This window comes from Sinocyclocheilus grahami, unplaced genomic scaffold (assembly GCF_001515645.1).
Source record: "Sinocyclocheilus grahami isolate Dianchi unplaced genomic scaffold, SAMN03320097.WGS_v1.1 scaffold45.1, whole genome shotgun sequence".
NCBI classification, from domain to species: domain Eukaryota; kingdom Metazoa; phylum Chordata; class Actinopteri; order Cypriniformes; family Cyprinidae; genus Sinocyclocheilus; species Sinocyclocheilus grahami.
Window position 1 is genome coordinate 459568 of NW_015505224.1, and position 12075 is coordinate 471642.

Sequence of the window (12075 nt, forward strand, 5' to 3'; positions counted from 1 at the left end):
GCAATAAAATAATAAAATTAGTTTTATATTATTACATTTAATACATTATGTTATTAATTAATTCTAATTGTGTTGTTATTATTATTATTATAAGAGGTGTGTCCAAGCTTTTAAGTGGTAGTGTATTCATATACTTTATATATTCAAGAGTATAAATGTTTGATCATTTTAAATTTACATAAGTTAAGTAATTGTATTTATATAAAATGTGTGTATATATGAAAAACATGTAGAGAGTAAAGATTAATTATTGAAATACCTGTTTTATGAAATTTTTTTTAAATACATGCAGTTACTGTTTTTTTAAACAGCCTTTTATTAACAATTAATTTTGTGCCAGATACAGTGAATTGTTTAAACATATTCCACAAGTTTAATGAACACTGAATGACGTGACTCGTCATAAATCTAAAACAGAATTTATTCATTCACTTTTCCTTTGTAACGGTTCATTAGATGAATATAAACTCTTCTCCTCTAAGGCAGATGTTTTGTAGCTGCTGTTTTGACCATCACACCTCTGCTGTAGTCTCTCTGCAATTCTGAGTCACAACTTTTATGCTGCTGTAGCAATAGTAACCATAGTGCCAAGACAACCAATCAGCATCCCCCCTGGCGAGAACCCACCCAACTCAGATTGTGGGTGGCTCCCATCAAGCTGGTTTGGCTGTGACCTCATTCACCTGAATTTCCCTTTTCTGTCTTTCTTGCTTACATGTCCTTGTTTCTTTCTCTCACACGCATATGGCTGAGGACTTCACTATATACTGTACTATTAGACTGTCTATATCTCTTTTGCAAACATTTTTCTTACATATACAGGCAGTCACATACACACATAGGATATAATCCGCAAAATCTCACATTGACGTACACGTTGGGGTCATTCACATGTTGGCGTGGGCTGTGTGTTCTGTACTCCTGGTGTGTGTTTTTCTGATTTGTCTCATTCAATGCCTGCTCTAATCCTATTTGTGAATGCGTGTTTGTAAAATCTCCTCTTGCTTTCTACCTCTTGCCTGCTCGTTTTCATGCTATTGTCCTCATCTATTCATATGCCTCTCCCAATCAAATCTGAGGACCATAATGTATCAGCTTGCACAAATCAATGGGTCCTCAGGGTTGATAGTGTGCCATTTTTAGACCGTGCCCAAGGTTGATGGAATGGGCTCATGGAAAACAGCCTGTGGCTTTGACCTCTAAATAAAACTACTATGCTGAATTTATTTCGGTCAGTCATTTTCCTCAAAATAAGTACATGATCCCATGTGTGATCATAGCGGCAAGATTTGCTTTCTCTTTTGGATCATTGTTTATTTCCAGCTTTTAGTTGCTTTGTTTATGCCTTGTTTATTGTCTGGTTTTTCTGAGGAGTATATTCAGGATGAGCTCATTTTAATACACATTTACATGTTTCCTCCTGACTTAATAACATACTATACGCAAATGCAAACACGAATGCAGTAAATTGCAAATGCATGGTACCGTTTTTGGCTGTAACAACCTTTGAATAAAGACCAATGCCAAAAACCTGGCAAATACAGTTCAGTATCATCCTCAAAGGCACATTTATCAGCTGGTACCTTGTAAACACAACTTTGTTAGAATCGGAAGTTAGCATCTCTCTGGTTCTCTCGACAAAAAGCTGATAATATTTTTTTCCATTCGCTTTTTAATTATTGCAGAAAAAAAGATCTGTGACCAACAAAAGTTTACGAATCTTGCAGGTTTTTTTTTTTTTTAAGATCTTGACAAATAAACAACTTTGAAGCTTAAATTTAATTGCCAGAAGTGAAAAGCTACAGTTAGGTTATAAATGAACTAGACCATGGTCATACAACTTTTACCATCACCATCACTAAGCTTCTAACAACTCTATATCTTTATCTAAAATCTACAAGTTGGAAAATTGCATTTGAATAGCTTGCAAGGGTGCAAGTGTAAACACAAAGAGGCTGTAAAAGCAGAATATTGAGTAGATGAATTTACTTTTTTAGCATCATGACGTTTAATTTCCCAGATAATCTCTGCAGTCTTATTTCGCCCCTTGTTACCAACCATCTTTTTCAAGACACCCAAAAACAGCACGAAAGCCTATTGAGCTTGTGTTGTGTTTCAGGCATTTTACCAAAAATCATTCAAAATACCCATTGACTTCAAGGGTTAGTTCCCCCAAAATAAAAATTCTGTCATTAATTACTCACCCTCATGTCGTTCCAAACCTGTAAGACCTTTGTTCATCTTCGGAACACAAATTAAGATATTTTTGATGAAATCCAAGAGCTTTCTGAGAGCCTGCATAGACAGCAATGTAAAGCCCCGTTTCCACCGCAGGAACTTTACCCAGGAACTAGGGACTTTGGGCCGGTACTCGGTGTGTTTCCACCGCAGGAACCAGGATCTAAATAAAGTTCCGGGTAAAAAAATCTCCCCTCATAAAGTCCCTGCTCACGAGGTAGTACTTTTCAAAGGTCCGGAACTTTCGGGGCGGGACTTGGGCGCTAAACATGCTGATTGGTTGAGTTCACACAGCATTGTATTTTAACAACCATTTATTTGGATAATTTTCAAAATATTACTGTTATTGTGTCATGAAATGTAGTTTTAAAAGTATTTCAGGTGAGAATGTAGTTCTGAATGTAGTAGAAATGTGTTTCGCCGATTTCGGAGACGTGAGCTCCACGCGATCAGCGAGAGCAGCCTCAACTCAGCTAGTCCTTCTGACATAGCCGCTAGCGCTGATGTCTCTTTAGTGGTTAAACATAAGATATAATTTGTTTTGGGTAAATCTAGCAGGTAATCTTTGGTCTTTATTCTATTAATCTATTAATATGTTAAAATTAAAATAAAAAGAGGCAATACTGTTTAATATAATATTTCATTACATTGTAATGTAGGTTATATACATTGCCTGAACTATATTTCTGCGGCTATTAATATGTTTAAATGAAAATGAAAGGAGGCAGTGGTGTTCATATCAATATTATATCAATAGTATATCATATTTTGTCTTATTGTAAATACAGTGAGGAAAATTGGAGCAGCCAAGGCGAGCTGACTGACGTTATCAAGTATGCTGCTGTTTGCAGAATTACCGGACTTGTGTCGTTACCGTCCACGTGAGTCCGAATTACTGAGGATGCAAGTCCGAAATTTGCGTACTTGGTATTGAGAAACGCACTCTTATTGTAAATACAGTGAGGAAAATTGGAGCAGCCAAGGCGAGCTGACTGACGTTATCAAGTATGCTGCTGTTTGCAGAATTACTGGACTTGTGTCGTTCCGTCCACGTGAGTCCGAATTACTGAGGATGCAAGTCCGAAATTTGTGTACTTGGTATTGAGAAACGCATGCAGACCTACGTCACCAGACTATTTGCCTATTCTTCACGGTACTTTAGACCGCGATGGAAACGCAGACAGCAACAGGTCCTGGGACAAATTGTTCCAGGTAATTTCGGTGGAAAAGCGGCTTAACTGACACGTTCAAGGCCCAGAAACATAGTAAGGACATTGTAAAAATAGTCCATGTGACATCAGTGGTTCATCTGTAATTTTATACGTCAGAACACCAGCTCCTGTGTCAGCAGCACCACACGCATGCGTCGTGGTATATCGTGAACGCGTGTTAAAGACTGACAAGGAAGAGAAGAAATTATTGAATAAAGTCATTATTTTTGTTTTCTTTGCGCACAAAAAGTATTCGCAAAGCTTCATAAAATTAAGGTTTAACCACTGATGTCACATGGACTATTTTAACAATGTTCTTACTACCTTTCTGGGCCTTGAACTTGTCGGTTGCATTGCTGTCTATGGAGGGTCAGAAAGCTCTCGGATTTCATCAAAGCTATCTTCATTTGTAGTTCCGAAGATGAAAAAAGGTCTTAAGGGTTTAGAACGACATGAGGGTGAGTAATTAATGACAGAATTTGTGTGTGAACTATCCCTTTCAGGATAATGGAACTGTAAGATCAAAAACACCAACTTGTTTCTGGGTTTAAGGCTCGTTCCTGCAAAACCCTGTTCGAAATGCTGCTTTTTGTGGGAAGTATTCACTAGTATTAAACATCAAACTTCCTCAGCAAGAACTGTTACTTCACCATCACAGTAGTTGACCTAGAAGAGTAAACCGACTATAGAACAAGGGTCATCAGACTGTCATCTGGCCTGCAGAGTTCAGCTCCAACCCTAATTAAACGCACCTGAACCAGATAATCAAGGTCTTACTAGGTATACTTGAAACGTCCAGGTGAGTGTGTTGAGGCTAGTTGGAGCTAAACTCTGCAGGACACTGGCCCTCCAGGATCAAGTTTGGTGACCCCTACTATAGAAGAAGCTTGCGTTACTGCTATAGCGCCCCTTGTGGCAATTCTAAGAGTACAGGGAGAAAACAAGTGTGTACTGGCGCATTTTAGAACCCAGTGACATGAATTCGAGCATTAGTGTTAATTTGCTTGCATACAGTATGTTTTAGTCGTTACTGCCATCCCATCCTTTGTGTTTCGCTTCCTATATCTTTCTTTTCCCCCCCCATCTCTTTCATTTTCTGTACTTTCAATTTCAGCCTCCCTAATATTATAACATTTTGTCTCTGTTCCTCTTTCTCTATAACCTCTCTCTCCTCCATGTGTACTTACTCTGCCTCCTTTTGCATTGCTCTCTTTCTCGTGTGGTTGGCAGGTGTAACTCCAGATGCCTTGTTGTGGTTGTTGAACTTACCTTCTGCATGATGGACGCCCTCCTCACCCCCCTCTGTTTTTCGTCTCCGAATGGCACCTTTCCTCCTTCTCCTCCTCCTCCTCCTGTGGGCAATAAGTGGGCTAAAGCATGCCCAACCGGCCAAGATCCTTGGCCTTTCCTTCTTGTCAAAGCTGAACTAAGTCTCTCTTCTATTTCGCAGCACTATAATAATCTGTCAGTCTGTAGACAATAATCTGTCAATAGAGAGATCTCTTCTTGTCTGTCAGTCTCTTTTACTGTTTGTCTGTTCATCTGGGATGTAAGCTGCCACTATGTTTTTGTGTCTCTAATTAACTTCCAGTAGAGCTCCTGCTGTATAAAGCTCTCTCTCCTAGTAAACACACTCTGTTTTCCTGCTCAATTACTCCAGAGGGACTATCCTCTATTTTCCTTCCCATCTCTTAACACTGACTGGAATTTTCATCTCGGCTATATTTTCTTAATTCAGCTGCTTTGGTGTTTAAGCAATAGTTCATCCAAGAATGAAAATTCTGTTATTATTTGCTCACCCTCATGTTGTTCCAAACCTATTCGCTGTTGTTTTTCTCCACTGAACACAAATGGATTTTTTTCTTGATATTGACTATATCTGTCAAGCTACCATAACAAATAGTCCATGTCTTGCATTATATTCCAAGTCTGTATAAAAGAGCTGTGTAACGAGAAAATGCACGCACATTTGGAACGACATGAGATGAATCTTTAATGGAAGACAGAACTTAAGAATAAACCTTAGCCAGAGTAGATATTAAAGACAATTAAAACAAAGCCTACTCTAATGTCTGTGCTTAACATACTGTACATCCTAAATAAAAGCAATGTTCTGGGTTCAATACAAATTAAACTCAACAGCATTTTTGGCATGATGTCAATTATGATGAAATTATATTATATTATATATATTTATATATAATATAAGGTTTCAATAGTATCGCCACAAGTCTGAAGACAAAACAATAGAATAATAGCAGAATATAGCTTCATTTATGAAAATGACTATTTTGTCTTGTGGACTATATATAAAAAAATGTTAAGTGAAATAACACATAAAACATCAAATAAACTGAGGGATGAGACTATTATATTTTATATATTATAAATTATATGCGGTGCAGATCACCATTATGCCACAAATGCTGTGAACAGAGCTTCTCTTGTATTGAAGTTGGCATGGTTGTGGTGTTCAGCTTCTGTATAGACAAAGTCTTGCTTTCCACACACTTTTTCAAACATTTCATATTGACCATTATTGTGACCACTGTATATAGTAGAACACTAGAGAGAGGACGAATAGAAGCATGTCTGTAGAATCTGATGCTCTTGTTTTCTTTCTCCTACTAACATGTTCTCTGGTGTGTTGCTGCATCTTGTGTCTTTCATAACTTCTAATAAAACTGACTTTGCTCACCACAGCCTCTGTCTGTGTGCTCTTTCTCTTCATCTGTTTTTGAATGCATATGTGTGTTTTTCTGGTGAAATATTGAAGCCTGATGTTGGTGTGTGTTTGTGAGTTGGATGTGTTGTGGCTGACTGCTGTAACAGCTTGTCTTTTTAATGGAGGTGTTGGTCATGATTTTTCTGGGTCAGTGTTGCATCTTCTTCAGCCCTCTCCTTCCTTCCCCCCTCCATCAACCCCTCCTCGCTTTCCTGGATGAATAGTCAGGCTCAGGGGTCAAAGGTGAGAGGTCGCAGCAGAGCAGACTGTGGTAAAGATCGCAGTATCGGGAACCCACAGGATATTTCAGGGTTCATACGATCATAGGAAATTTTCAAATATTGGGATTTGAAGGATTTTTAAAATTGGAATTTTGCATTTCAATTTCTGTAGTGAATATAAATCTTTCTAGTTATGCTCAGCTCATCAAATGTTTCATTAGCTAGAAATTGCTGTTTTGTGAGTGCAGTCTCTATACAGTTTTAATATTTTTTTTATAAATAATAATTTATTTAATAATTTGTGAGTGCAGTCTCTATACAGTTTTAATATTTTTTTTATAAATAATAATTTATTTAATAATTTGTGAGTGCAGTCTCTATACAGTTTTAATATTTTTTTTATAAATAATCATTTATTTAATAATTTGTAATTGTTCTTATGCCGTAATCAGGAATTACTAGTGTCATTAAGAAATTGTGAATTTTTTAATTCATTTAATAAAATATTTATTCAAATTTATTCCAATAAGTTTGTAAATATGTTTGTATATTTATTCATATTTATTTAAATATGCTTGTAATCCATTTTGAACTAGCTTTAAATTCGAACTAAATCAAATTTTTGTTCTACTTTTGAATTTGTTAAAAGAAAACTTCCTAAAGTTGTGAATGAAGATAAATAAGGACTGTTTATTCTTTCTAGAAATATGAAAATAGCTCAAATTTAACAGTGGTCATGTGTAAGCCATATTTAAAGAGATTCCGCATTTTAGGTAAATAAATTTTTTTTTTTTTTTTACGCTTTGGAATTTAGCCATTTGTGGTGAAAGGTTAAATGGTTCATAATATTATTGTGGAAATAACCTTAAAGGGATAGTTCACCCAAAAAATAAATTGTCGTCATTTACTTACCCTAATATATTGTTCCACTTTAATTCATCAGAATATTTTTTAATATTCTCTTACTATTTTTGTCTATACATTGAAAGTCCATGCAACCAAAATTTTCAAGCTTTAAAAAGATCATAAAAACATTGTGAAGTATCGCATACGACTCAAGTGGAATAATCCAAGTCTTGTTCATCATATAACTATATGACTTATAGGTTATGGTTTGGAAACAAGAAACTTGCAGAATTTTTCATTCATCATTTTTGGGTGAACTGTCCCTTTAAATCTAACACCCCCAAGGACCATTTTTACAAAAGCAGGCAAGTGGTCACTGAGCCTGAGTGTGCTTAATAATGAGCACGTGTCAGTGGACGGTGCCCTCTTTCACTGTTGTGCAAATGAGCGTATGTGGTTTGACGCTGTAGCTTTTCTGTTCACAGGACGGCTCGGGCTCGCTGAAGCGCAGCGGTTCCTTTAGTAAACTGCGGGCCTCTATCCGGCGCAGCAGTGAGAAACTGGTCCGCAAGCTCAAAGGAGGGAGCTTACGAGATAACGAACCCAAAAACCCGGGGTAACTATCACCACTTCCCTCCCTATTCTCAGACCAAACCTCCCCTTTCCAATATCCCAAAACCTTCCCACTACGGACTAAACAATGGCTGGCAGGCGTGCGTGACACTGTGACCATTAAACCTCAAACACAACATACACTGGAAGAGCAGACTGACTTGTGGTTTAAAAACTGGGGAAGGGAAATGCTCAGTCAGACTTTTGGGAAGACAGTGTTCAGATTTTTTGATTAGAGTTTTAACTAAACTCTGAAGTAGATCTCAAAGAGCGTTAGGATCCTAGAGGGACAGAATGATCTGTATCACCAGATATCTGTCTGGAATTATGTCATTAGGCTTTCTAAAGGGTCATTGGGACTGTAAATATGGAAAGGCTGAAGTGAATTAAGGTGAATGTCCCAATCTGAATTATTCTTTTAACACCGGATGACACCAAAAAAAATTATTTTTCCCATCTCAAAGTTTTTAAAAGGGATTTATAGAATTATCTCTTTAATGTGTGGGGAGGTTTACTACATGGAGATGGAATTTTGCACATTGTGATGATGTTATATTGAAGGAAAGTCCTCGGCCGGTATATGCGAAGTTCTCTCTCACCCAGTTTTAAGTGGATGAAGGGATTTGCTTGCTTTATTAACTGGACTATTTTTTGCACATGTACAAACCTGCTTAACCCTGAATTGACATCTAACGTGACTGGTGACATTATGATGCAGTGTGTTGAGGTCGACGCACCTGTGTCTGTTACTGGGGTTCCTGTAGCATCTCATTTGCCAGATGTGACTAACTTTCTCTCCTTACCCTGTAAAATGCAATTTATGTTTTTATTTATTCCTTGCATTTTAACTTTATTTTCTGGCCAGTGTTATGATTATTTTATGCATTTTTGCTTGGTGACTTTTCTCGATGCCTTTTCATGTCTGCTTGGATCTGTTTTTTTATTTGAGGACTTTTATTTCTCTGTGCTGTTGTACATTTGTTTCATTTTGAATAAACATTTCCATGCAAATTTGCTGTCTGCTGCATGCCTGTTTCCTCCATTTTCTGTCTTGTGGTCTCATTTGCTGTGTTACCCAATTTTTTTTAACCTCTCTTCTCATTTTCATCTACCAACACCCTGGCAAAGGTCTTCTTTTTATTGTTTGTAATTCCCTTTACAAGTGACCCTTTTTGCAGGCTGTGACACATTCCCACTGTTGTTAATATAGTAAATGTAGAATTTTTTAATATTTTCATTTTTTAAAGGAATGTACATTTGTAACACTATACTTTGGGTAATATTACCTTTGGACCACCATGATATCTCAAAATATATCATGGATTTTATTTATTTTGCTATTTGAGCAAAGAGAAAGGCAAAAAAAAAATTTATTTTAGTCTCCAGTTCACTGTACGTATAGAAATGTAGCCAATTATGGCAAATTCTGCATCTGAGAATCCTGAAAATGTGAAAACGGTCCATTGCAGATCCGGTTTCGTGTCTGTTTAGTATATAATTTTGTGCAACGTTATTAAAAAACATTTTTTTCAGTCCTAAAGGAATAAACGTTCTGCCATCATATACTCACCCTCATGTCTTTTCAAACAGGAATGAAGACCATTTTTAAATAATTTTGCATCATTCATATTCAAACTAGCATGTCATGTTTGGTTATATATATCCGAAAACCAATGGCATTTTGACATCAACAATGTCAAACTTGGTGTAATACATTTACATGCAATTTATTAATTTGTTTGTGAAAAATAGAAACGTAGAACATGCTTGAAACAACATGGGGGTGAGTAAATACAGACACATTTGACATAATAAGTGACAAATCAGAGGATTGAATTGTAATATCTCAGCACTGGACATTTAAACATATTTTTTTGTTCTCTATAAAAATCTTTATTTGGGAGTAATTGGAGATTTGTCAAACTCTAAATGGTGAATGACTAATATAACACAGTATGTCATTGCATGTGTTTCCACTGTGCTGTTTTTATCTCGTTTCACATTGTAAGGTAACATCATTGAGTGAATGTTGCATTAACATATTTTAACCCACACATTCCCATCCCACAAACCCCACCGTGACCCCTCACTCCTGGCCTTTGACCTAACTGACGTGCTTGCATGTGGCTCTCTCGGAAGCAGCATGAAGAGGGCCAGCTCTCTTGGAGTTCTCAACGAGCCGGATAAACCTGTGGCTGAACTCAAAGTAAGACAACTTCCATCACTGCTCTCTCCTGACAGCTTTCTCTTCAGTTTCCCACTCAATCTGCTCTTGAATATACTTGTTCATTTCGGTCTCACACAGTACCTCCTGCTCTCTTGGTTTTGTTTTTCTGGCCCATCTGTCTGTCACTTTACAGTCTTTCAGTCTCATACTCTTTGTTTTGGGGGGCATCTATTATCAACACATCCACAGCTCTATCATTTACCATATTAACACACATTAATGAAATGAATGTGTGAGATCTCACAGAAGGCACAGACTAACACATTTAATCGTGTTTGCTAAAATCCTTCGTAACCACTGATGGTCTTGGGTTACAAAATAAACATTTTGTTAGGAAACTATCCTAAAGTTGAGGCATTGTTAGTGCATTTATAATGTCTAAAGAGAAGTGTGTAGGACGCTCAACAATTTCAGATGATCTTTTTCCAATTATTTGTTCAGTTCTTTGGTCTAAATCTATCTTTTAAGGATACTATGTAATGAAAAGGTAATTTTTAATATATTTTTGTGAGTCCACGTCTGTTAGCCCTGCAGCTATCTAAATGCTAACATACTCCTAAAAGTTTTATAACATTTTAGCAGTTAAAACGTACAGTCTTTCTTTTTTGTCCAATAAAATGCTTTCTAGAGCTCTTCCCCCTAAAACATGTTGCCAGTTACCATTAGCAAGTAGCAAATCATGGTTCGCAGCTGTGTCGTAAACGAAACCTAAGGTCTAAAATGAAGTGAAATGAACTTTATGACTGATAAAAAATATATATATATAATGAATGTGTATAGTACGAATGAAATCTGGACGTTCTACATTCTGTATGTAGTCATTGTCATGTGACTTATGCATTAGTTGCATCACTTCACTGCCATTTGTGGTGTGGCCTTATGGTATAGTTAAGTGTCAATTAGACGTGCACTTCAGAATCTCATGTTGCATACTAGTTTTCACATATTATATAGTATAGGAAGCCCTTTATGTCCCACCCCAACTTCCTGTTTGAAAAAGAAATACTGTAAAAAAAAAACTGGCTCTGTAAGTACTGCTTGGCCTGTTCTTGTTTCTCTTTGGGGGCTTCTTTCAGGTCACACCCGTCACCCAAATATGGCTACTTCCCTACTGTATAGTATTGATTCTTGGTCTTTTTTGCTCTGATTCCCACAACTCTGTGTCTTGGCAAAATGTCCGCTAATGCAATTTTCAACGTGTTAATTGATAATGGTATTAAATGGTATAAAATGTCAAATAGACTGCAAAACAAAGCTACAGTAGCCTATACAATTTTCTTGTAGTGATTCAGTTTACAAGAAGGTATGACGGATTTTGAGAGCGACATTACCCTGAACTTACTTCAGGATCTATCCGGGTCCATGTATTGTCTCTTTCTTTTCATTTCCATCAGGAACGAAATAATCGTCTAAGGAAGTCGCGAGACCTGAGTTCCAGTCACACTGACCTGGCGCATTGAAGGTCTGCTGTTGGACGTCCCGATGAAGAGAGGTACTAAGAGGTCTCATCATCAGGCTGAAGTGAACTGTGTTTTTGACCAGGACTACCTTCTCCGGCGGTTACTTTTGCTCTCGTGTCTCTGTATATGTATTTAATTTCTGGTAAGCTTGCTGTAGAAATGACAACTGATGTAAAAACTCAACCAGAACCAAAGTGCACAACAAATTTGAGATTGATGAAAATGTCAAAAACCAGAAAATCGATAATGCTATGCAGGCTCAGGTTGAGACTAGTCACTCTAATGGCATTTTTGCTGCTTTCATGTGGTTTATTTTCCTTTGTTTTATTTTGAGATGTACTTCGACGCTTTTTTTGAAACCAGCAACTATAGGACTGTTTTTATTAATGAAGGATTATAGTGACAGAGGTGTGCATATTTGTGTGTTTATAGACATAAGATAGTTTGGAGGGGGTTTTTTTTGTACCACTTTCCCTCTTTGTGACTTAATATTCTGCTATTGATGACTTTAATGTTGTTTATACCTTGAGTTACA

At 36.9% G+C, this 12075-nt stretch overlaps 1 protein-coding gene and 1 long non-coding RNA gene across 2 annotated transcripts in view; one reads left to right on the forward strand and one right to left on the reverse strand.

Annotated features, from left to right (window-relative positions):
- The window catches only part of klc1a (kinesin light chain 1a), a 48477-nt gene extending 36402 nt beyond the window's left edge, over positions 1-12075 (forward strand). Inside the window, exons 13-15 of the mRNA XM_016268440.1 lie at positions 7727-7857; positions 9993-10059; positions 11475-12075. Coding sequence (XP_016123926.1) covers positions 7727-7857; positions 9993-10059; positions 11475-11540 — 264 coding nt within the window. The 3' untranslated portion in view covers positions 11541-12075. The remainder of the gene's footprint in view (positions 1-7726; positions 7858-9992; positions 10060-11474) is intronic.
- On the reverse strand, positions 4527-6554 carry LOC107582497 (uncharacterized). The gene is made up of 2 exons (XR_001608959.1): positions 5116-6554; positions 4527-5070 (listed from the first exon to the last, which is right to left on the reverse strand). It is a non-coding gene; the product is annotated as an uncharacterized lncRNA (long non-coding RNA).